Raw genomic sequence first — 25280 nt, forward strand, 5'->3', positions numbered from 1 at the left:
AATAATAATAATCTGACCATCATCAATCATCTTGAGTTTAATTCTGTCCTTCTTCAGGTCATGATGATGTTCGGGTGTTGTCTCCTCGTTTGAAGTGAATGTTTACTCATGCATAAGAGTTTTGTTTTTATTTCTGTTTAAGGATGATGTGCAATTCTGAATCGACAGGTCGTTATTATAAAAATCGACACATTAATCGGGTGTATTTTGTGATCATGACTGATGATTGTACATTCTCCTTGTCATACGGCTACTAAACAAATAAATAAATACACCAAGCATCGACTCGTGGAAATGATTATGTTTTCCAGAGCTAAGAAGCTGTAGTAGTGTGATAATGTACAATTGGCTGCTTCTCACTCAGGGCTGCTGTTTATGCTAATGAGGGAGAGATGGGCACTAGTGGGCGGGGCTTTCCCCCTCTGATGACACGTACAAAGAAGGAATGTCAATCAAAGCCCCTTATTAAAGTGTTTTCTGCATAATATGTCCACTTTAAACCCCCGGTCTCTTCAGTTAATAGTCTGGAATTGTTTTTGTTATCTGTGCTATGTTTGTTCTTGTGGTGTATTCTGTTTCCCATTCACTCATTTTCAAGACTCATAGCAGCACAGTCTGAATGATTCGCCCTCCTGTATAATGCTTTCCCCAATTTCTGTTTAACAGAGAGAAGATTCAGTGTTTAGCACATTTCTAATCATAATAGTGTTAATAACTCATTTGTAATAACTGATATCTTTTATATTCACCATGATGACATCTCATCATATTAGACTAGATATCTGACTAGTGTTCAGCTTAAAGTGGCATGTAAAGGCTTCACTAGGGTAATTAGGGTAAAGTTAGGGTAATTAGGCAAGTCATTGTATAACAGTGGTTTGTTCTGGAGACAATCCAACACTAATATTGCTGAAGGGGTTAATAATCTTGAGCTTAAAATGGCTTTAAAATAATTAAGAACTGCTTTTATTCTAGCCGAAATAAAACAAATAAGACTTTCTCCAGAAGAACAAATATTAGAGGAAATACTGTGAGAAATTCCTGAATCTGTTCAACATCATTTGGGAAATATTGGAAAACACACAATATTGCACAGGAGGGCGAATAATTTTGTCCTCTGAAAAAAGTGTTGCATGCAGAACTGTTGCAAACAATTTATTTGTGTTGAATTTAAACAAACAAATCAAGTTTAATAATGTTCAACCTAATTTGTTTGTTTAAATTCAGCCCAAATAAATAGTTTACAACCACTCACCGTAAACAAACCGAGTAAATCCAAGGAATCGTTTTTGAATATTTTGTTTCGTATCACAATGTTTACTTTTATTTATTGCAATAATGAAATTAATGATGTTATAATTCATAAGTATTGATGCTGTTTTTTTAAAATAAATTTTATATTTGTTATATTAGACATTCATTTTTAATTTCAATTTATGTTCTTAATAAGGCAGAGGATGGCAACCCTTGCATATATATATATATATATATATATATATATATATATATATATATATATATATATATATATATATATATATATATATATATATATATATATATATATATGCACACTTAAATGAGCACGTCCCCTTTTGAAAATTCATATTTTATTTATTTCTCACTGAATATAGACAATATATTTTTGGGTGCATTAAAACAAAACACTCTTATTAAACTGTTATATTTATTAAAATAAGAGTTTAATGACTGAACATCTTTAGAAATAGAAAGAAAATACACTTAAATTCAATGAGTTAATGCATGACTTTCTCTTTATTAACAGAGAGGAGATTTAGTTTTCAGCACATTTATAATCATAACAGTTTTAAAAACTCATTTCTAATAACTGATTAATTTTATCTCTGCCTTGATGACAGTAAATAATATTAGACTGGATATTTGACTAGTGTTCAGCTTAAAGTGACATGTAAAGGCTTCACTAGGGTAATTAGGGTAAAGTTAGGGTAATTAGGCAAGTCATTGTATAACAGTGGTTTGTTCTGGAGACAATCCAACACTAATATTGCTGAAGGGGCCAATAATATTGAGCTTAACATGGCTTTAAAACAATTAAGAACTGCTTTTATTCTAGCCCAAATAAAACAAATAAGACTTTTTCCAGAAGAACAAATATTAGAGGAAATACTGTGAACAACTCCTGAATCTGTTCAACATTATTTGGGAAATATTTGGAAAATAATTCACAGGAGGGCGAATAATTCTGACTTGAACTGTCAAAAGGGTTTGTGGAGTACTAGTGCCAACCCTGATGCGTTCCTCTTTTTTTCTGCATCGCCATCATCAGCCTGGCTCCACTGGACTGTGGAATTGTGGGTAAGTAAATGTTGGTTCTGTCTGGCTGTTGTTGTCATTGGCAGAGCGGGTGAAGCTGGAGGAAATTATTAAATGAAGGTGGAGTTACTGGAGGACTAGTCATCCACTTTACTATATTCCTTTAACAAGGTGAAGACTCATGACTGTCACACACTGTAAAATGTATCTGCTAATGAACAATATTTTGTATTTTCCGTTTATTTACGGTGGGGAATTGCATTATGGGATGCTGATCTCTGCTCTGTCGACTTTTCATGTTGAAAAATCATCAGTTTAACAAAGTGACTTTTACTGACATTTTAGTCATTTGAAATAATGTATAAGAAATATAATATCTAGAGAAATAAGTGTGTAAAATAACAGAAAATGTGCTGCAGTTTATTACAAGGTTATTGTAGCGTAATTAACAACACCAATCCAGACAATACAGCACTGCACACTATTACAAATGTTCACTTTTTACAACTTTTCAAGGTTAAACGTCTTTGGTAGAAAGATCAAGATCCCATAATGCAATTCAGAAACAGAAAAAAGCGGGAAAAAAATAAAAGCATGAATCACAAAATACAGAAACTGTTAACTTATGCATATTTTTTTTACAGTGCACTCAATGTACACTCAGATTCATTACTGCTTTCGAAAAGCATGTGTAAAATCCACCTCGCTGTGTTTCTGATTCTACAGTCGCTATGGTAACACAACCACTATAGTGCTCGATCTGTTGTTGTGATTCTACAGTTGCTATGGTAACACAACAACTACAGTACTTGATCTGTTGTGGTGATTCCACAGTTGCCATGGTAACACAACAACTAAAGTACTTGACCTGTTGTGGTGATTCTAGAGTTGCTATGGTAACATTAACTATAGTACTTGATCTGTTGTGACAATTCTACAGTTGTTATGGTAACACAACAACTATAGTAATTGTTCTGTTGTGGTGATTCCACAGTTGCTATGGTAACACCAACTATAGTACGTGATCTGTTGTGGCGATTCTAGTTGCTATGATAACACCAACTATAGTTCTTGATCTGTTGTGACAATTCTACAGTTGCTATGGTAACACAACAACTATAGTAATTGATCTGTTGTGGTGATTCCACAGTTGCTATGGTAACACAACAACTATAGTAATTGATCTGTTGTGGTGATTCCACAGTTGCTATGGTAACACAACAACTATAGTAATTGATCTGTTGTGGTGATTCCACAGTTGCTATGGTAACACAACAACTATAGTAATTGATCTGTTGTGGTGATTCCACAGTTGCTATGGTAACACAACAACTATAGTAATTGATCTGTTGTGGTGATTCCACAGTTGCTATGGTAACACCAACTATAGTACTTGATCTGTTGTGGCGATTCTAGTTGCTATGGTAACACAACAACTAAAGTACTTGAGTTAATCTGTTGTGACATTTCTACAGTTGCTATGGTAACAGCAACTACAGTACTTGATCTGTTGTGCCGATTTTACAGTTGCTATGGTAACACACCAACAATAGTACTTGATCTGTTGTGGCAATTCTACAGTTGCTATGGTAACACCAACTTTAGTAATTGATCTGTTGTGGCGATTCTACAGTTGCTATGGTAACACAACAACTACAGTACTCGATCTGTTGTGATTCTACAGTTGCTATGGTGACATATTTAGTATAATTGACTGTATGAGGGATCTTTGTGCCATTGTGCATCGGCTCTTGCCCTGAAATCACAATCTAAATGTCAACATAACAGTCGAGCACGCTGCAACAACTGCTCAACAATAAACACCACAATGGTGTTATAAATCAAAATCTTACCAGACTCTACATTTTCCTGTACGCTGTCCAGTTTTAGGACCCAATAATGTCAGCGAGCACAGTGATGCGTGCCGTACATGTCAACGCCAATTACATTCTTCAAACTATCAATGCAATAGAAACGTAGTGAAAGCAAAAGAAGCGGCGGTCCACCCACAGCCATCTGCTCTGGAGACTCTGGCTCATTTCCACAGCATGAAGAACTTATTCGCTCGTCCTGCACTCAATTTATGCATGTTCTGCCGCTTTTGTTGCTGTTTATCCAAACAGCAGAGGGAAGCGTCTGTTCTTCTGCTCCGCTTTCATGTAACGGCAGTGGTAATGATTTTCTGCTTTGTATTTGTTTGGTTCCCTCCCTTAATTAATGCCTCTTTTATAATGAAAACAAAGAGGCCTTTGAGCTGCTGTCATTCAGAATCACTTCACTCTCTCCTCTGCTCTCCCTCGCCGTTTTTAGGCCTGCGTTACTTCAATAGTTACTGTAGATGCAACTCAAATAGTAGCTTGACTAGCATTAAAGACGTCAGGCGTTACTGCGTGTTCATTCATTCTACGGTTTAATTGCATGTAGCAAGACAAATCCATGATTGCATTTAAATAGCTGACAACAGAAATTGGTCTATTCTCACTCTGAAAACCAAACAAAACCAAACGAAAAACACACACTTTTATGCAAACAATAGTATAAAGAAAAAACATTCGATATCAAACTTGAAGTAAATCAGTACGACTTTACAGTAAGGTTTAAATCAGTGAGTTAAAATGAACTAACACTCCCGTAGAAAAATCTGATGCCATATGAACATGTAGATCAGATTATCGCTATTACATGTGAACATATACATGTTCGTAATTCTAACTAGTGAGGTTTGCACATTTTGAAATGTATTTGCATATATTGCCATACTGCATATCAGACTTCTAGGGTCGAACAACACTCCTACATCATTTGTTCAACATTTATGCAATGGCAGTTTAATATCCAAAGGTGTGTCTAACAACAATTGTTGTTCAACATGTTTTACTAAACACAGTGTTTGTTCATTTCAACAAATAAACCTTATATTATCAGGAAATCTAAAGGTCGCAATTACCAGAAAAAAAGGAATGAAATGTCACGATAAAAAGTACAGAATGCATACACTGTAAAAAGCGATTAGTTGACTTTGCATCAAAAGTCAGCAAACCCATTTCTTAAAGTGATTAGTTGACTAAAAAAATGGGTGTAAATCCAATGCTTTTAAAGCGATTAGTTGACTTTACTTTAAAAAAATGAGTAAATCCAATGCTTTTAAAGCGATTAGTTGACTTTACTTTAAAAAAATGAGTAAATCCAATGCTTTTAAAGCGATTAGTTGACTTAAAAAGGTGTGTAAACCCAATGCTTTTAAAGCGATTAGTTGACTTTACTTTAAAAAATGAGTAAATCCAATGCTTTTAAAGCGATTAGTTGACTTAAAAAGGTGTGTAAACCCAACGCTTTAAAAGTGATTAGTTGACTTTACTTTAAAAAATGAGTAAATCCAATGCTTTTAAAGCGATTAGTTGACTTAAAAAGGTGTGTAAACCCAACGCTTTAAAAGTGATTAGTTGACTTTGCATCAAAAGTTAGCAAACCCAATTCCTTAAGTGATTAGTTGACTAAAAAAATGTGAGTAAACCCAACGCTTTTAAAGCGATTAGTTGAGTCTGCTTAAAAAATCTGTGTAAACCCAACGCTTTTAAAGCGATTAGTTGAGTCTGCTTAAAAAATCTGTGTAAACCCAACGCTTTTAAAGTGATTAGCTGACTTTACTTAATGAAGTGGATAAACCTGCTGCTTTTAAAGCGATTAGTTGAGTTTAATTTAAAAAAGTGAGTAAATCCAATGTTTTTAAAGCGATTAGTTGACTTTATGTTGAAGAAAGTGGGTAAACCTGTTGCTTTTGAAGCGATTATTTGAGTCTACTTTAAAAAGTTGAGTAAATCCAAGCGATTAGTTGATTTTACTTTAAAAATGTGAGTTAACCCAATGCTTTTAAAGCGATTAGTTGATTTTAAAGATGGTGATTAAACCTGTTGTTTTTAAAGCAATTAGTTGACTTACTTTTAAAAAATGTGAGTAAACCGAATGCTTTTAAAGCGATTAGTTGAGTTAACTTAAAAAAGTGAGTAAACCGAATGCTTTTAAAGCGATTAGTTGAGTTAAGTTTAAGTGAAGTTTAGTTTTAAACTAATTTCGAGAGGAGCATGTGCTCATAATTGACCCAGCTGGTCCACATTAGCTAATTATGATCCTCCAATCAAAGGATCCCAAATCACTATATATATATCCTCATTTCCTTTCTACAACTATCTTCGTCTGGAAGAAACCCCCCCACTCCCCTTCTTCCTCCTTTATCCAGAATGGGTGGCACGGTGGCCCAGTGACTAGCACTGTTGCCTCACAGCAAGAATACCAATGGTGCTGGGTCCTCGCTGAGCCATCTGGTATTTCTGTGTGGAGTTTGCATGTTCTCCCCGTGTTCGCGTGGGTTTCCCCCGGGTTCCCCGGTTTCCTCCCACCATCCAAATGTGCTCTATATTATAGATAAAATAGGCCTAAACCTTTTTTATAATGTCTTACTCTTAGGAAGTTCGCCTTGGCCTCAGCAGCGGGGGAGTTTGAGATAGACCTGAGCTCAATCTCCACTCGCCCTGCAAAAGGGGGGAGCCCTGGGCTCGAGGATCCCTTGAGCTCAGGGCTCTCTCCCGGGACAGCATGCCAAACAAGCCTTGTATAAATCATGAGCTAAGTGTGAACTCTTGAAAAAGTGAGTAAACCTGTTGCTTTTAAAAGCGATTAGTTGATTCTACTTTAAAAAAGTAGGTAAATCCAATGTTTTAAAGGGATTAGTTGACTTTACTTAAAAATGTGAGTAAACCCAACGCTTTTAAAGCGATTAGTTGAGTCTGCTTAAAAAATCTGTGTAAACCCAACGCTTTTAAAGCGATTAGTTGAGTCTGCTTAAAAAATCTGTGTAAACCCAACGCTTTTAAAGTGATTAGCTGACTTTACTTAATGAAGTGGATAAACCTGCTGCTTTTAAAGCGATTAGTTGAGTTTAATTTAAAAAAGTGAGTAAATCCAATGTTTTTAAAGCGATTAGTTGACTTTATGTTGAAGAAAGTGGGTAAACCTGTTGCTTTTGAAGCGATTATTTGAGTCTACTTTAAAAAGTTGAGTAAATCCAAGCGATTAGTTGATTTTACTTTAAAAATGTGAGTTAACCCAATGCTTTTAAAGCGATTAGTTGATTTTAAAGATGGTGATTAAACCTGTTGTTTTTAAAGCAATTAGTTGACTTACTTTTAAAAAATGTGAGTAAACCGAATGCTTTTAAAGCGATTAGTTGAGTTAACTTAAAAAAGTGAGTAAACCGAATGCTTTTAAAGCGATTAGTTGAGTTAAGTTTAAGTGAAGTTTAGTTTTAAACTAATTTCGAGAGGAGCATGTGCTCATAATTGACCCAGCTGGTCCACATTAGCTAATTATGATCCTCCAATCAAAGGATCCCAAATCACTATATATATATCCTCATTTCCTTTCTACAACTATCTTCGTCTGGAAGAAACCCCCCCACTCCCCTTCTTCCTCCTTTATCCAGAATGGGTGGCACGGTGGCCCAGTGACTAGCACTGTTGCCTCACAGCAAGAATACCAATGGTGCTGGGTCCTCGCTGAGCCATCTGGTATTTCTGTGTGGAGTTTGCATGTTCTCCCCGTGTTCGCGTGGGTTTCCCCCGGGTTCCCCGGTTTCCTCCCACCATCCAAATGTGCTCTATATTATAGATAAAATAGGCCTAAACCTTTTTTATAATGTCTTACTCTTAGGAAGTTCGCCTTGGCCTCAGCAGCGGGGGAGTTTGAGATAGACCTGAGCTCAATCTCCACTCGCCCTGCAAAAGGGGGGAGCCCTGGGCTCGAGGATCCCTTGAGCTCAGGGCTCTCTCCCGGGACAGCATGCCAAACAAGCCTTGTATAAATCATGAGCTAAGTGTGAACTCTTGAAAAAGTGAGTAAACCTGTTGCTTTTAAAAGCGATTAGTTGATTCTACTTTAAAAAAGTAGGTAAATCCAATGTTTTAAAGGGATTAGTTGACTTTACTTAAAAAAGTGAGTAAACCTGTTGCTTTTAAAGCCATTTGTTGGGTCTACTTTAAAACGTGAGTAAACCTGTTGCTTTTAAAGGGATTAGTTGACTTTACTTAAAAACATCAGTAAACCCAATGCATTTAAAGTAACTAATAGAGTCAGCTTTAAAAAGTAAACACAATGATTTTAAAATGATTAATTGAATATACTTAAAAAAGTGAGTGAACCCGTTGTTTTAAAATTATACTTTAATTGAGCCATATGCATAATTACAAAAATTAAGTCAACTTAAAAAGTTCCAAGTTATAACTGCTTTACTCTTATAGTCATAACTAACTAGTGAACTAACTAATCACTTTTTACAGTGTATCATGTGCATCAAATGTATCACGTTCAATCACCTCTGTCCCATAGTTCTCTGCATTTCTGACATCCTCATCCGCATCATCATGGCCGAGTTAAAGTCGTGTAAACCGGCTGCTCCCAGTTTGTACCAGGACTATGAGATGGACTGGACAAAGTGTTGAGAACTGGAGTCATGTAGGACCGTCTGGTGGAGTGGAAGTACGGATACTGATAAATGCCAGCCGGGTAGCCGGAAAATGTGGTGAAGTACGCCGAGTTCTGCATGTCGGCACAGTCGCTGAGCTCAGATTGAGTCGGTGAGCCGTGAGACTGTCCATAATGAGAGGGACTCAATTGTTCAGTTTTAATGAGAGGTCTTTGTTGGTTTGCGCTGGATGTGGACGGTGACCCGGACGGTTTGTTCCACGCTGAAGCGCCGCTGTGATGGTGAAAAGAAGTGCTGAAGCAGCCGGGACTGGAGTGCTGCCCGCCGCCGCTCTCCGTGTGCCCATTTAATGGCAGATATTGGTCAAACTCTCGAACGTCGAACTGGCTAATGCTGCCGATGACGTCACTGCTCAGCTCTGAAATGTCCACGTTGCTGAAGTCTATGTTCTGTCTGGCGTTTTCCGACAGGCGCTTCATGCTTTGATGCTGGTCGGATTTCGGTGTGGTTGGAGGCGTTGGAGGTCCGTGTGGTTGAACTGGGTTGGAAAGATTGAATATGGTTGGTTATTATGTTCTATGGTGTAGTGTTATTGGCAAACCGATATACAAGCAATACCGATATATCGGCCATTGAATTTAAAATTATTAGTTGAATTTCTTATTTTGCACTAGGTTGGAAAGATTTATTATGATTGGATGGTTATAGTTGGAAAAGAATGATCATGCATACAGTATATTGTATCGGTAAAACCGATATATCAGTGATAACGATATATCAGCAATACCGATATATTGGCTGATATTTAAATTATAGCATCATTATGTTTGCCTAAATGTATAGTTAATTATAAAATTAACAGTAGAATTTCTTGTTTTGAAGATAGTATATTATATTGGAACAACTGATATGTCATCAACACTGATATATCGGCCGATATTAAAGTTTTTCATTTTTAAATATAATTTTTAAATATAAAATTATTAGTAGAGTTTCTTATTTTGAACTTGGTTGAAAAGATTGAATATTTTTGGTTGGATAGAGTTGCAAAAGAATGAACATGCAAATAGTATATTGCATCGGCAATACCAATATATCAGCAATACTGACGTATCGGCCGATATTTAAGTTTTTATATTTTTCTGGTTTCTTAAATGTTTAGTTAAACCCTAAATTAAAAGTACAATTTCTTATTTTGAACTGGTTAAGGAAGGATTGAATATGATTGGTTGGATAGATCTGGAAACAAATGAACATGCATATAGAATATTGTATCAGCTATACCAATACATCAGCTGATATCAAAATTTGTACATATTTAAGTTTGTCTAAATGTATAGTTGAATATGTAATTTTTAAACAAACTTATTAACAATAACAACTCTAATAATAGAGTTGGAAAAAAGAACATGCATATGGTGTAGTTTATCGGCAAAACCGATATATCAACAATACCGATATATCGGCTGAAATTTAAATGCAAAATTTTTTTAGTTGTTTACATTTGAATATAAAATTATTAGTAGAGTTTTTTTTTAATTTTTAACTTGGCTATAAAAATTTAATATGATTGGTTGGAAAGAGTTGCAAAAAAAATTAAAAAGCAAATATAGTATTATGTTGTATCTGCAATACCGATATATCAGCAATAACAATATATCGACCAATATTTAAGTTTTTACATTTTTCAGTTTCATGAATGTATAGTTGAATATAAAATTAAATGTAGAATTTCTTATTTTAAACTGGCTTGGAAAGATTGACTATTATTGGTTGGATTGAGTTGCAAAAGAATGAGCATGCATATAATATATTGTATCGGCAACAGCGATATATCAGCAATACCGATGTATCAGCAAATAACAATATATCGGCTGATATTTAAGCTTTTACAAATTTCTGTTAATCTAAATGTATAGTTGAATATATTATAATTAGTAGAAGTTAATAATAATAACAACTCTAATAATAGAGTTGAAACAAGACATGCACATGCTGTAATGTATTGGCCAAACCAATATATCAGCAATACAGATTTACTGGCTATATATTTTTATTTTTCTATTTGCCTATATTTGAATATAAATGTATAAGTAGAGTTTTTATTTTTATTTTGAACTTTGTCATAAAGATTGAATATGACTGGTTAGATAGATTTAAAAAAGAAAGAACATGCATAAGGTGTAGTGTATCTGCAAAACCGACATATCAGCAAAACCGATATATTGGCTGATATTTAAGTTTTTAGGCTTTTTCATTTGCCTAAATTTGAATATAAAATAATTACCAGAGTTTCTTATTTTGATCTAAGTTGGAAAGATTGAATATGATTGCTTGGATAGAGTAAGAAAAGACTATTCAAATGTTGTATTGTATTGGCAAAACCAATGTATCAGCAATACTGAAATATCTGCTAATATTTAAGTTTTTACTTTTTTCTATTTGCCTAAATTTGTGTATAAATTATTAGTAGAGTTTCTTATGTTGAACTTGATTATAAAGATTGAATATTATTGGTTCGATTGAGTTGCAAAAGAATGAACATGCATATGTTATAGAGTATCGGCAATAGGGATATATCAGCAATACTGATATATCGGCCGATATTTAAGTTTTTACATTGTTCTGTTTGCCGAAATGTATAGGTAAATGTAAAATTATTAGTAGAATATGTTATTTTGAACTGGGTTGCAAAGATTGAATATGATTGGTTGGATAGAGTTGGAAAAGAATGAACATGCATATGGTTGTATCGGCAATACCGATATATCAGCAATACCAATATATCAGCTGATATTTCGATTTTTACATTGTTCTGTTTGTCTAAATGTATAGTAGAATATATAATTATTAGTAGAAGTTAATAATAATCACAATTGTAATAATAGATTTGGAAAAAAATAACATGCATATGCTGTAGTGCAATAATGATATATCGGTCGATATTTACGTTTTTACATTGTTCTGTTGCATTGTTGTGATGCAGAACAATGTAATCTATTGCAGTTTTCAATCAGGCACACAATACAAAATGCTGGGTTCCACACAATACATTCATACTGTCCAAAAACACATTGATTAAGTCAACTTGTAAGTGGATTGAACATAAAACAGTTAAGTCTTCCCAAAAAACTCAAGGATTGTTTTATTTTTGCTTATTTTAATTTGAACAAGCATCAATACTCTTGAGTGCGGTGAAGATCAAACCTTTTTTAAAAGAAACAAGATCCTAAACGTGGTACGTTTATAATGACATGACAGTTTACCAAACACTTGAGCTGGCTCACGGAAAATTAAAAGTATTATTATTATTATTATAATAAATGTGCATTATCTGACCTCCATGGATGGTCTGATGGTGCATGGCTCTCATTCCCGCTTCCGTCTTGTAGATTGGATCCGTGTGATGAAGGTTTTTCTCGGCTCCTGCTTCTGCTTCATTCTGTCCAGGTTTTAGACTCTTGCGTCTCCGCGGCTGATATTTATAATCAGGATAGTCTTTCTTATGCTGCAGCCTCAGTCTTTCAGCTTCTTCCACAAACGGCCTCTTCTCGCTCTCAGACAACAGCCTGAGCAAACAGAGGACAGTAATATCATTCAATATAATATCATTAACAGTAAACTGCATCTGTTATTCATGTCAAATTGAGGGTGCACTTCATTATCCTGATGCACTACAAATGCATCATTTACACTAGACTGAATGCGTTATTCATGTAAAATAATGCATGATAGAGAACATTTGATTTGATTGCTAATTGTTGCTTAGCTTAACAATGATAATAACAAAGTTGACATTCTCCATCCTTTTGAGCTTTAGCTCTAGATGCTAACCTCAACCCAGACTCCATATGGCGCGTCTAAAACACAATCAATTCAATACATTAACTCTAATATCACAGTAACAGAGTTGACATAATCAATCTACTATTGGTGTATCATAAACATTGCCTTCCACAGTGACATCACTTGAAGCATGTCACATGCATTTTCCAAATCAGTGCTTTACAGATTGCTCTGCATTTTTACAACCAATGTAACAGAGTTAACATATCATTTTAAAATGGTATTTTTAATTATTATACTTATAAAAGGAACCTTTATTTGGTCTTCGGTCAATATCATGATTGTATACGACTATATAAGGTGATTAAAGCTTCAGCAATTAAAGTAAATATGATATTGTCAATTGACTTTTAGCGGTAAACTAGTAATATTTTTCCTCTTAACCATGTATACATCATTAGTCCAAACTACTGTGATTAAAACTAGCACTTTCTCTCATTAATTATTTAAATTAGTCACTAGTACATTCGATAGCATGTTACACTTTGCAAACAAGTAATAACCTATGTAAATATAAGATCAATTCATTACCAAATGCTAACTAATTTAACATATATTAAAAGTGTCACTCTAAAGTACTGAATACAATACATAAAACTGACAAATAATCATCTATTCCACGTGTTTACTAATAAACATAGCAGAAATGAGTGTTGTATTAGTACCTATTCTAACTAGCATGCATTATATATTGTTGATTTGAGTTGTTATTAAAGATTTAGCTAGTATTAATTAGTCACAAGTATGCTTGTTAGTCTCAATGGGAAATTTGTATTGATTACAACATTACAGTTTTCTGAAGTAATTAGTCTGATGCATTATAACTTATTTAGTTAAACAGTTTAATGTCTAACACAAGTCTCTTTAAATAATATTGGTAAAAACAATAACATTATTACTAGCTAAAACCCGTCACTGATGTAGTATCTTTTCTAAAGGTACACATCGGTAGCTTAAATTACAATTTTGTACACCTTTAGGGTGCACGTTTGCATGTTTATTATGAGGCACACATTTACATATACATTTTAGGTATTAATATGTACCTTTAAGATACAAATGTGGCCCTTACAAAGTACAAAAGTGTATCCAGCACACCAGTGACAGGTTTTGTACCTTTATTTCTGAGCGGTGCAAAAGTGGTAACATGCAGTGATGAGCTAACTTTTAACACATGTTTTGTCATAACTTTGTGTATTTAAGTTGATTATGCTAGTGTTAAGTATGCTACTGGGAAAATAAAGATTTGAAACAATCCTGATGTATTTGGTTATCCAAAGTTAACGTAAAAAGCTATTTTGTTGGGTGGTATATGGCGTATTATTTAATCTTATATACTTTTACTTGTTTTATGTGTGTTTGTGCATTTCTAATCATAATAGTGTTAATAACTCATCTCTAATAACTGATTTATTTTCTCTTTGTCATGATGACAGTAAATATTATTAGACTTGATATTCTTCAAGACACTTCTATACAGCTTAAAGTGTCATTTAAAGGCTTCACTAGGGTAATTAGGGTAACTAGGCAGGTTAGGGTAATTAGGCAAGTTATTGTATAACGATGGTTTGTTTTTTAGACTATCAAAAACAAACTAGCTTAAAGGGGCTAATAATATTGACCTTAAAATGGTGTTTAAAAAAATAAGAACTGCTCTTATTCTAGCTGAAATAAAATAAATAAGACTTTCTCCAGTAGAAAAAATATTATAGAAAATACTGTGAAAATTTCCTTGCTCTTTTAAACATAATTTGGAAAATATTTAAAAATAAATAAATAAATAAATTCAAAGGGGGCTAATAGTTTTGACTTCAACTGTATATACATATATATATATATACTCATATTTAATAATCATAGAAGGAAATATGCTGTTTAATTTCGTACGCAGAAGTGTGTATGTGGAGAATGTGGAGGATATATCCTTGCCAACATTTTCTGTACTTGTGTCAATTCTGTAATTGTGTAAATTCCTATACAAAATACAAATCTGTTTTGTATCTGATTTAGCCTGTTAAATGTCTATTTGCATTTGCATGTCATAATTGTATTAATCAGTGTAGGGTCAAATGGACAAACCCAACTAATTACATTATTATTACATAAATTATTTTAATAATTACAATAATAATTTAACCAAGTTGTCAAATTCGTACAATTACAGAGTTCAGTATTCATGAGTTCACCCCTCACAGATCTCTCCTTTACATTAATATTTTCTACCGGATGCTTCACAATAATATATTAGTGCAAATACATTAGATGAGTCAGTAGCACAGACAAAACTAGATCTTATCTAAAAAAAACCCTGAAGGGTACAGTCTAAATAAGCAGAAATTAATATGTTGGGGAAAAGTATTCAATAAAAATTTGATAAACAGGAAAAATTTAGTTGGAATTGTGTACTTTATATATTTATATCTATTCATAATTTCTATTTTGCATTAACTTTCTATTCCTAAAGATGTTCGGTGACTTGTTTTAATGAATAAGCCTATAACTGTTTAATAAAACTGTTTTGTTTGAATGCACCAAATATTATTGCCTATATTCACTGACAAATTAATCAAAATATTATTGCATAAAAAAAAAGTTTGCATCGCAGTTTCAGAATAAGTGTTTATTATAAAACACATGCATTAATCAGTACCTCCAGAGCTTCCCGAGGGTCTTGCTGAGCTCCGCGTTGTGCAGATGCGGGTACTGATCGGCGAGTTTCCTCCGCGCCGCCTGCGCCCACACCATAAACGCGTTCATGGGTCTCTTCACGTGCGGTTTGTCCTTCAGAGACCGACTTCCCTGCATCGGCATCGGCACCAGGGACCAGTCGTAGCCCTTCAGGACCTGCGACACCGCGTCTCGGATGCACACAGGGAACCGCGCGTCTCCATCGGTGTCCGGTGGCGGAGCGGCGCGCGAGCCTGGATCATCAGACACAGATGGAGAAGACGGAGAATCAGAGTCCACATCATCCAGAAAACAACTCTCCGGGATAGAAGCAGCTTTATCCGGCTCCTTAGACATTTTAAAATCCTGCGATCTCACAGAAGTATTCCCAATAAGCGCACTAATTGTTCGGTTTCATGACGCGTCGGGCTGAGGAACTGGCAACATTACACAACTTATTGGTGAGAGAGAAGTTTTGTGCGGCATTATTAATAGTCTCCTCCTTCTGTTTTCTCATTGGTCGAGATTATTTTACGCAACTGCTCTGATTGGCCAGTTCTGCACATCAGCAACTTTTTAACTTAATTGAACATAATTGACTACAAATTACAGCATAATGCTGTATAACTGCTTATGTGTTCATCTATTATCCAACATTCTGACTGCTTTATTTATTTAAAACACTTTATTTTAAGGTATTCTTTTTTCCTACGCTGGAAAATTATTAACAATTTAGGAGTTTTTCAAATTTTAAGATTAATATTTTTATTTTTTCCCCTTTATTTATGTTTTTAAATTGCATTATGAGATACTGATCGTTCTTCAAACAATTTTTAACCTTAAAAAGTAGTAAAAAGTGACTTATATAATAATATAATAGTGTTTTTAGCAGTTTGCAGTGCTATATTGACTGTGTTGGTGTTGTATATTATGTTGCAAAAATATTGTAATAAACTGCCAGCACACTTTGTGTTATTATACAGACTTATTTCTCTATATATTATTGAGAAGATGAGAATCAGAGTCCACATCATCCAGAAAACAGCTCTCCAGGTCAGAAGCAGCTCTCTCCGGCTCCTTAGACATTTTAATATTCATCAAAAACTGCGATGAGGAGTTTAAGATCTCAGAGTCGTAAATATTCTCAATAATCGCACTATTTTCTCAGTTTTATGATGCATCAAGCTGAGGAACTGGCAACATTACACAATTTATTGGTGCGTTTTTGTGTGTCTTTCCTTTATAGTCTCCTCTTCCTGTTTTCTCATTGGTCGAGAAGATTTTAAGCAGCTGCTCTGATTGGCCAGTGCTGTACATCAGCTACTTTCATACTTAATTGAACATAATTGACTACAAATTAGAGCATACTGCTGTATATCCAACATTCTGACAGTGTTTAATACATTTTATTTACTTTACAAAACCTGTTACATGTCTTTTCATGCCCTTGGTACATGTATTTACTGTAGTATTGGCAGTTTATTATGCATAATTATTAACCATAACCTAACTCACATTTTAATTTCATCCTTGTATTAATTAATTATACATAAACAAATATACAAGGATAAAACGAGTACTTAAAATTCCTAATATTGATAAACATTGTTGTTTAATTGTGAGGTAAATGTGAGGTTCCTGTAGTCTCCTCCTACTGTGCTTTCATTGGTCGAGTAGATTTTACGCAACTGCTCTGATTGGCCAGTTCTGCACATCAGCAACTTTTTAACTTAATTGAGCATAACTGACTACAAATTACAGCATAATGCTGTATAACTGCTTATGTGTTCATCAATTATCCAACATTCTCACTGCTTTATTTATTTAAAACATTTTATTTTAAGGTATCCTTTTTTCCTACGCTGGAAAATTATTAACAAATAAGGAGTTTTTCAAATTTTAAGATTAATATTTTTATTTTCCCACTTTATTTATGTTTTTAAATTGCATTAAGAGATACTGATCGTTCTTCAAACAACTTTTAACCTTAAAAAGTAGTAAAAAGTGACTTATATAATAATATAAAAGTGTTTTTAGCAGTTTGCAGTGCTTGACTGTGTCGGTGTTGTATATTATGTTGCAAAAATATTGTAATAAACTGCCAGCACACTTTGTATTATTATACAGACTTATTTGTATTATTAAGAAGATGAGAATCAGAGTCCACATCATCCAGAAAACAGCTCTCCAGGTCAGAAGCAGCTCTCTCCGGCTCCTTAGACATTTTAATATTCATCAAAAAAACTGCGATGATGAGTTTAAGATCTCACAGTGGTAAATATTCTCAATAACCGCACTAATTTTAACAACATTGCTTTATTTTATATTTGATATTAATTCATATATTGCGCAAGATTGAGCGTCTTCGTGAACTTTATAGCAGATCTGTCATCGCTCTGCGTGCTGTGTTGGCAGAGGCGCACCGTCTTCTGATAGGTCAGTGCGCTGCACGTGATTCCACGCAGATGCGCAGAACGCTGCAAACATGGCGTCCTCCGGTGAAAGTTCGGAGACCAGCGAGAGTTTCCTTAGAAAGCGACGTGGCGATCCGCTTGTTTTGGATAATACTGCACACGACAGTTGCAGCGACACAAAACGAGACGAACATTCGAGTAAATATGAGAAGAAAGTGGGTGTTTTGGTCCAGAGAGGGTCATTCTGGCTCACGCGCATCGTCCTGCTGAGATCCATCGCCTTCATCTACTGTGAGTCTGACTGGAGATGAAATGACGCCGTTGCTAGGAGACCACGCACAATTAGTTTGATTAGTTAGTGCGAGAATATTTTTTAATGAGTGACTAGCTGCCAGTCAGCCTGATCCACTACAAACGTCTTTATGTTTCCTCATTAAAGCTCCCATGAAATTAAAAAAGTTGTTTTGGATGTTAGCGTTAGTATTGTTCATTTGTAGGATTTTAGGCTAGTGTCTGTCACCAAATTTTCGTTTTTCCTGATATACACATCCTAAGCCTGCAGTTTGCACAGTAACTTTAGCCTAAATTGATCAATAATTTTTTGACATCAGTTTCTCAACCATTCTTGACCAATCAAAATGCTAATGGCTGTTTTTTTTTAAAGGGGAGGAGCTAAACTATGTCCTACCCTCTCTTTATTTTTTTTTGACATCTCAAAAGCACTTAAAAGCACTTAAAAGCACTTCACGGGACCTTTAAAGTCCTCCTAAAATCAAATTCTCCATGTTTATTTTGCTAGCGCACATCATTATTCTTTTAGTGAACAATTAATCCGTGCAAATTCATTCACTTTTCTTCAGCTTGGTCCTTAATTCATCAGGCATCACTACGGCGGAATGAACCGCCAGCTTATCCAGCACATGTTTTACACAGTGGATGCCTTTCCTGCCTCAACCCAGGGAAACACCCATATACTCTCACATTTATACACATTCATACACTGCAGGCAATTAAGTTAATCAATTCCCCTATAGCGCATGTGTTTGGACTGTGGGGGAAACAATGTACAATATGATCATGCACAATTTGTAATTTTTAATTGTTAAATTTAATCAATTGCTGTGATTTGCTGTATGATTGTGGATTTAATTTTCACTGTCGCTTATAATACCTGGTATTAATTGTGACTTTTGACTTAATAAAGTCCTAATTTGCTGCTTATTAATAGTTATAAAGGTATGGTGTATTGTGTGGGATTAAGGATGTAGAACATGATCATGCACAATATGTATTTTTTATTTTAAATGTATTTTTTGTGCTTTATTAAGTTCATTTTAGATCAGACAGAAAATATTTACTCATCTGTTATTATTATTACATTAATAACTCGTCTGTTTTCCAGTTGTGGCTTTCACTGTTGCTTAATTGAATGTTTAATACTCGCCATTATACATTAGTCAATTAATTGTTTTTGTGCTTAATTAGGTTAATAATAATAATAATAATAATAATGCATCCCATCATCTGTTTTCCAGTTGTGGCTTTTACATTTGCTCATTTTAAGGTATAATATTTGCCATTAATTGCGACTTTTGCCACAATAAACCTCTAATTTGCTGCTCTTTAGTGGTTATTATGGTAGTATTTGGGTTTGGATATTGTGTAGGATTAGGGATGCAAAATATGATCATGCAGAATATGCACTTTTTATTTAATTTAATTTTAAATACTTGTTTTTTTTTGCTTTATTAAGTTCATGTTAGAGAAGACAGAAAATCATAACTCGTCTGTTATTATTAATACATTAATAACTCGTCTGTTTTCCAGTTGTGGCTTTCACTGTCACTTATTTGAATGTATAATACTCGCCATTAATTATGACTTTTGCCTCATTAAACCTGTAATTTGTACTATTTTTGTGATTCGCAGAAGTCAATAAATTGTTTTTGTGCTTTATTAGGTTCATACTACTACTACTACTACTGCTACTACTACTACTAATAATAATAATATTAATGCATCTCCTCATCTGTTTTCCAGTTGTGGCTTTTACATTTGCTCATTTTAAGGTATAATATTTCCCATTAATTGCGACTTTTGCCACAATAAACCTCTAATTTGCTGCTCTTTAGTGGTTATTATGGTAGTATTTGGGTTTGGATATTGTGTAGGATTAGGGATGCAAAATATGATCATGCAGAATATGCACTTTTTATTTAATTCATTTTAAATACTTGTTTTTTTTTGCTTTATTAAGTTCATGTTAGAGCAGAGAGAAAATAATAACTCATCTGTTATTATTAATACATTAATAACTCGTCTGTTTTCCAGTTGTGGCTTTCACTGTCGCTTATTTGAATGTATAATACTCGCCATTAATTATGACTTTTGCCTCATTAAACCTGTAATTTGTACTATTTTTGTGATTCGCAGAAGTCAATAAATTGTTTTTGTGCTTTATTAGGTTCATAATAATAATAATACTACTACTACTAATAATAATAATAATATTAATGCGTCTCCTCATCTGTTTTCCAGTTGTGGCTTTTACATTTGCTCATTTTAAGGTATAATATTTGCCATTAATTACGACTTTTGCCACAATAAACCTCTAATTTGCTGCTCTTTAGTAGTTATTATGGTAGTATTTGGGTTTGGATATTGTGTAGGATTAGGGATGCAAAATATGATCATGCAGAATATGCACTTTTTATTTAATTTATTTTAAATGCTTGTTTTTTTTTGCTTTATTAAGTTCATGTTAGAGCAGAGAGAAAATAATAACTCATCTGTTATTATTAATACATTAATAACTCGTCTGTTTTCCAGTTTCGGCTTTCACTGTTGCTTATTTTAATGTATAATACTCGCCATTAATTACGACCTTTACCTCAAACTCCTAATTTGCTGCTTATTAGTAGTTATTATGGTAGTATTTGATTTTAGGTAAATCTGATCATGCAGAATATGTATTGTTTTTTAATTTTTAAATGCTTGAATGTTATTTAGACAGCATATAATAGCTCTTCTCCTCATCTGTTTTGCAGTGGTGGCTTTCACTGTCGCCTACAACCAGAATAAGCAGCTGATCGGAGAGAAAGGCCTCATGCCGTGTAAAGATTACCTGAGGAGTGTTAAGCGTTATGTGGGAGGAAAGATTGACCTCTCCGCTCTGTCTTACACTCCTTCAATCCTCTGGTTCATGGACTGGAGCGATATGGATGCAAACCTGGATCTGATTGCGCTGGCAGGAATGGCTCTTTCAGGGTTGGTGCTGTTTTTGGGGTCTGCCAATATGGTCATTATGGGGACGCTGTGGATCCTGTATCACTCCATTGTGAACGTCGGACAGCTTTGGTGAGCACTGAAACACATGCATTCATATTACTAACAGTTTCACTTTTTTGGGATGATTTGATCTCAAATAATTCTCTTTTTCCTCTTATCCAGGTACTCTTTTGGTGAGTCATCATTTCTTCACATTGTTATATGGAATATTTGTACGTCCTTAAGTATATATAAGTATCTGTACTGGAGTTTATTTGAGAAATTTATACTTTACTTGCATTCCAAAACACAGTATTGTAATCTTTAATACTCTTACATCTCCTGAATGAAATCAACGAAAACTGATTCAAATGATCTGTTCGGAATGAATCTTCAGTATATGATTCATTGATTCAAACGATCTGTTCAAAATGAATCTCCAGTATATGATTCATTGATTTTAATGATCTGTTTAGAGTGAGTATCCAGTATATGATTCACTGATTCTAACGATCTGTTCAGAGTGAGTCTCCAGTATATGATTCACTGATTTAAACAATCAATTCAGAGTGAGCCTAAAGTAAAAGATTCACTGATTCAAAATAATCTGTTCAGAGTGAGTCTCCAGTATATGATTCACTGATTTAAACAATCAATTCAGAGTGAGCCTAAAGTAAAAGATTCACTGATTCAAAATAATCTGTTCAGAGTGAGTCTCCAGTATATGATTCACTGATTTAAACAATCAATTCAGAGTGAGCCTAAAGTAAAAGATTCACTGATTCAAAATAATCTGTTCAGAGTGAGTCTCCAGTATATGATACACTGATTTAAACGATCTGTTCAGAGTGAGTCTCCAGTATATGATTCACTGATTCAAACGATCTGTTCAGAGTGACTCTCTAGTATATGATTCACTGATTCAAACGATCTGTTCAGAGTGAATCTCCAGTACATGATTCACTGATTTAAACGATCTGTTTAGAGTGAGTCTACAGTATATGAGTCACTGATTCAAACGATCTGTTCAGAGTGAATCTCCAGTACATGATTCACTGATTTAAACGATCTTTTCAGAGTGAGTCTCCAGTAAAAGATCTACTGATTGAAATGATCTGATCAGAGTGAGTCCTGGTAAAAGATTCATTAATTCAAATGATCTAATCAGAGTGAGTCTACAGTAAAAGATTCACTCATTCAAATGATCTATTTAGAGTGAGTCTCCAGTATGCGATTCACTGATTCAGATGATCCATTCAGAGTGAGTTTCTAGTAAATGATTCACCGATTCAAATGATTTATTCAGAGTGAGTTGCAGTTAAATGGTTTATTGATTTGAATGATTAGTTCAGAGAGAGGCTCCAGTATATGATTTACTGATTCAAATGATCTATTCAGAGTGAGTCTCCAGTAAAAGATCTACTGATTGAAATGATCTGATCAGAGTGAGTCCTGGTAAAAGATTCATTAATTCAAATGATCTAATCAGAGTGAGTCTACAGTAAAAGATTCACTCATTCAAATGATCTATTCAGAGTGAGTCTACAGTAAAAGATTCACTCATTCAAATGATCGTTAAGAGCGAGTCTCTAGTAAATGATTCATTCATTTAAATGATCTATTCAGAGTGAGTCTCCAGTAGAAGATTCACTGATTTCTGATTCACTGATTCACTGATTCACTGAAGATTCAAGATTCATCAGGTGAAGTTTTTTTTCCCTCTCCGCTGTCGCCACTGCCTCGCATGGTTCAGGATTGGTAGAGCTGCGCATCGATGAATTTGCTCTTCAGTGTTTGAACTCTCAGTAATGATTAAATCACACTGAACTGAGCTAAACTGAACTGAACTGAACTTAAACACTAAAACCTGAACCACACTGTTCCAGTTACTATGACCATTTATGTGAAGCTGCTTTGACACAATCTACATTGTAAAAGCGCTATACAAATAAAGCTGAATTGAATTGAATTGAATTGAATTGATTTAAATTATCTGTTCAAAGTGAGTCTCCAGTAAACGATTCACTGATTCAAATGATCTGTTTATAGTGAGTCTCCAGTAAAATATTTGCTGATTCAAATGATTTGTTTAGAGTCGCCAGTATATGATTCGCTGATTCAAATTTTTTGTTCAGAGTGAGTCTCCAGTAAAAGATTCACTGATTGAAATGATCCATTCAGAGTGAGTCTCCTACATGCATTAGCTTGAATTACCCTGCATATATGATTGTTATAAGTGTAATAATTGAAGCATGACACATCTTGCTAATTTAACATTCTTGCATAACAAACATTAATCAGTAATTCCTTTTACTTTTTCACTTAAGTAAATTAAAACTCCAATACTATTGAAAAGAATGTAATGTTTGATTAGGGTGTCTGCTCTTGTTAAAGTGACTCATTTGTGGACTCGCTCCCCCCGTGATGAAATATTATAATGCACTCTTTGATTTCTAGGAGCTGTATTTTCATAGAACACACGCATGGGAGTTTTTAATGAATTATTGGATGGCACAAACAAACAAAGCAGTGCCGTTTTCTCCAGAATTCCCTTCAGTGTTTAGTTTTGCATGTGGGATCTCCACCAGTGTGACTGATAGAGTCTCTGAAGCCAAAGTGATTCATCTGAACTTTTAGCCCAGCGTTTTACCTCATCCCACAAACCACATCTGTGATCGGCCACAAGAAACGCCGCGTCCCACCAAAATCCAAATCCCCCAGATAAACAAGGACACCACAAACGGGCTCGATTGGCCAATCAGGTTTTGATTATCTCCCATTGTTGAGCGGAGGACTAGAACATGTTGTTTGATTTATATTGGCGTATTTCTTTTGTGTTTTACACCGTATAAAGCTTTCCCTAGTTTTAGAGATCAGTCCAAGTGCATGTAACACTGTAATGTTCAACATAATAGACTTCAGATGATTTTCCAGCTTTTAATAGCATTCATATTCTGCAGAGTGAGCCTCCAGTAGATCATTCACTGATTCAAATGATTCGTTTAGACTGAGTTTCCAGTAAATATTCACTTATTTAAGTGATTAGCTCAGAGTGAGTATACAGTGAGTCTCCAGAAAAAGAGTTTAGTGATTCAAATGATTCGTTTAGAGTGAGTTTCCAGTAAATGATTCACTTTTTCAAATTATTAGTTTAGAGTGAGTCTTCAGTAAATGATTCGCTGATTCAAATGCTCCATTCAGAGTAAGTCTACATTAAATCATTCACTGATTCAAATGATCTGTTCAGAGTGAGTCTCAGGTAGATGTTTTATTGATTCAAGTAATTAGTTCAGAGTGGGTCTCCAGTATATGGTTTAGTGATTCAAATGATCCACTCAGAGTGTGTCTCCAGTAAATGATTCACTGATCCAAATGAGTTATTCAGAGTGAGTCCTCAGTAAATAATTCCCTTATTTAAATGATTCATTTAGAGTGAGTCACCAGTAAATGATTCATTGATTCGAATAATTAATTCAGAGTGAGTCTCTAATAAATGATTCACTTATTCAAAATTTTCATTCAAAGCGAGCATCCAGTAAACGATTCACTGATTCAAATTATTTATTCAGATTGAGTCTCCATTAATGATTCACCTGTATAAATTATTCATTGAGAGCGAGCCTCCAGTAAATGATTCACTAGTTCAAATGATCCATTCAGAGTGAGCCTCCAGTAAATCATTCACTGATTCAAATGATCCATTCAGAGTGAGTTTCCAGTAAACGATTAACTGATTCAAATGACCCATTCAGAGTGAGTCTCCAGTATTATGATTCAATAATTTTAATGATCCATTCAGAGTGAGTCTCGGGTAAATGATTTACTGATTCAAATAATCTGTTTAGAGTGAGTTTCCAGTAAATGTTTCACTGATTCAAATGATTCATTGAGAGTCAGTCTCAGGTAAATAGTGTATAGAGATTTAAATAATTAGAGTGAGTCTCCAGTAAATGATTCAATGATTCAAATGATTTATTCAGAGTGAATCTCCTGTAAATAATTCACTGAATCAAATGATCCATTTAGAGTGACTCCTCTGTGAATCATTTACAGATTCAAATTATTAATTCAGAGTGAGTCTCAGGTAAATGTTTTATTGATTCAAATGAACCGTTTAGAGCGAGTCTCCAGTAAATGATTCACTGCTTCAAACGATCCATTCAGACTGAGTCTCAGGTAAATGGTTTATTGATTCAAATGATCCAATCAGAGCGAGCCTCCAGTAAATGATTCAATCTGATCATGAAAAAATAGAATTAATTAATGTTGACCATTAGATTCAGTAAATATACACACACTGCTGACACACAACT

At 34.3% G+C, this 25280-nt stretch overlaps 2 protein-coding genes across 5 annotated transcripts in view; one reads left to right on the forward strand and one right to left on the reverse strand.

Annotated features, from left to right (window-relative positions):
• Window positions 1-1761: 1761 nt before the first annotated feature.
• Window positions 1762-15736, reverse strand: sox8a (SRY-box transcription factor 8a). 3 transcript variants are annotated; one of them, NM_001284432.1, is given in 4 exon segments: window positions 1762-2392; window positions 8664-9311; window positions 12113-12342; window positions 15270-15736. In NM_001284432.1, coding segments are annotated over 3 exon segments (1206 nt in total). In that variant the 5' UTR covers window positions 15644-15736; the 3' UTR covers window positions 1762-2392; window positions 8664-8709.
• Window positions 15737-17765: 2029 nt separating this feature from the next.
• The window catches only part of lmf1 (lipase maturation factor 1), a 47433-nt gene continuing 39918 nt past the window's right edge, over window positions 17766-25280 (forward strand). The window contains exons 1-3 of one of the 2 annotated variants that reach the window (XM_073918003.1): window positions 17766-17991; window positions 20748-21057; window positions 21151-21161. In XM_073918003.1, the coding sequence (XP_073774104.1) occupies window positions 17772-17991; window positions 20748-21057; window positions 21151-21161 (541 nt within the window). In that variant the 5' untranslated portion in view covers window positions 17766-17771. The remainder of the gene's footprint in view (window positions 17992-20747; window positions 21058-21150; window positions 21162-25280) is intronic. The other variant, XM_073918002.1, reaches the window with a different exon arrangement.

This window comes from Danio rerio, chromosome 12, assembly GCF_049306965.1.
Source record: "Danio rerio strain Tuebingen ecotype United States chromosome 12, GRCz12tu, whole genome shotgun sequence".
Classification (NCBI taxonomy): domain Eukaryota; kingdom Metazoa; phylum Chordata; class Actinopteri; order Cypriniformes; family Danionidae; genus Danio; species Danio rerio.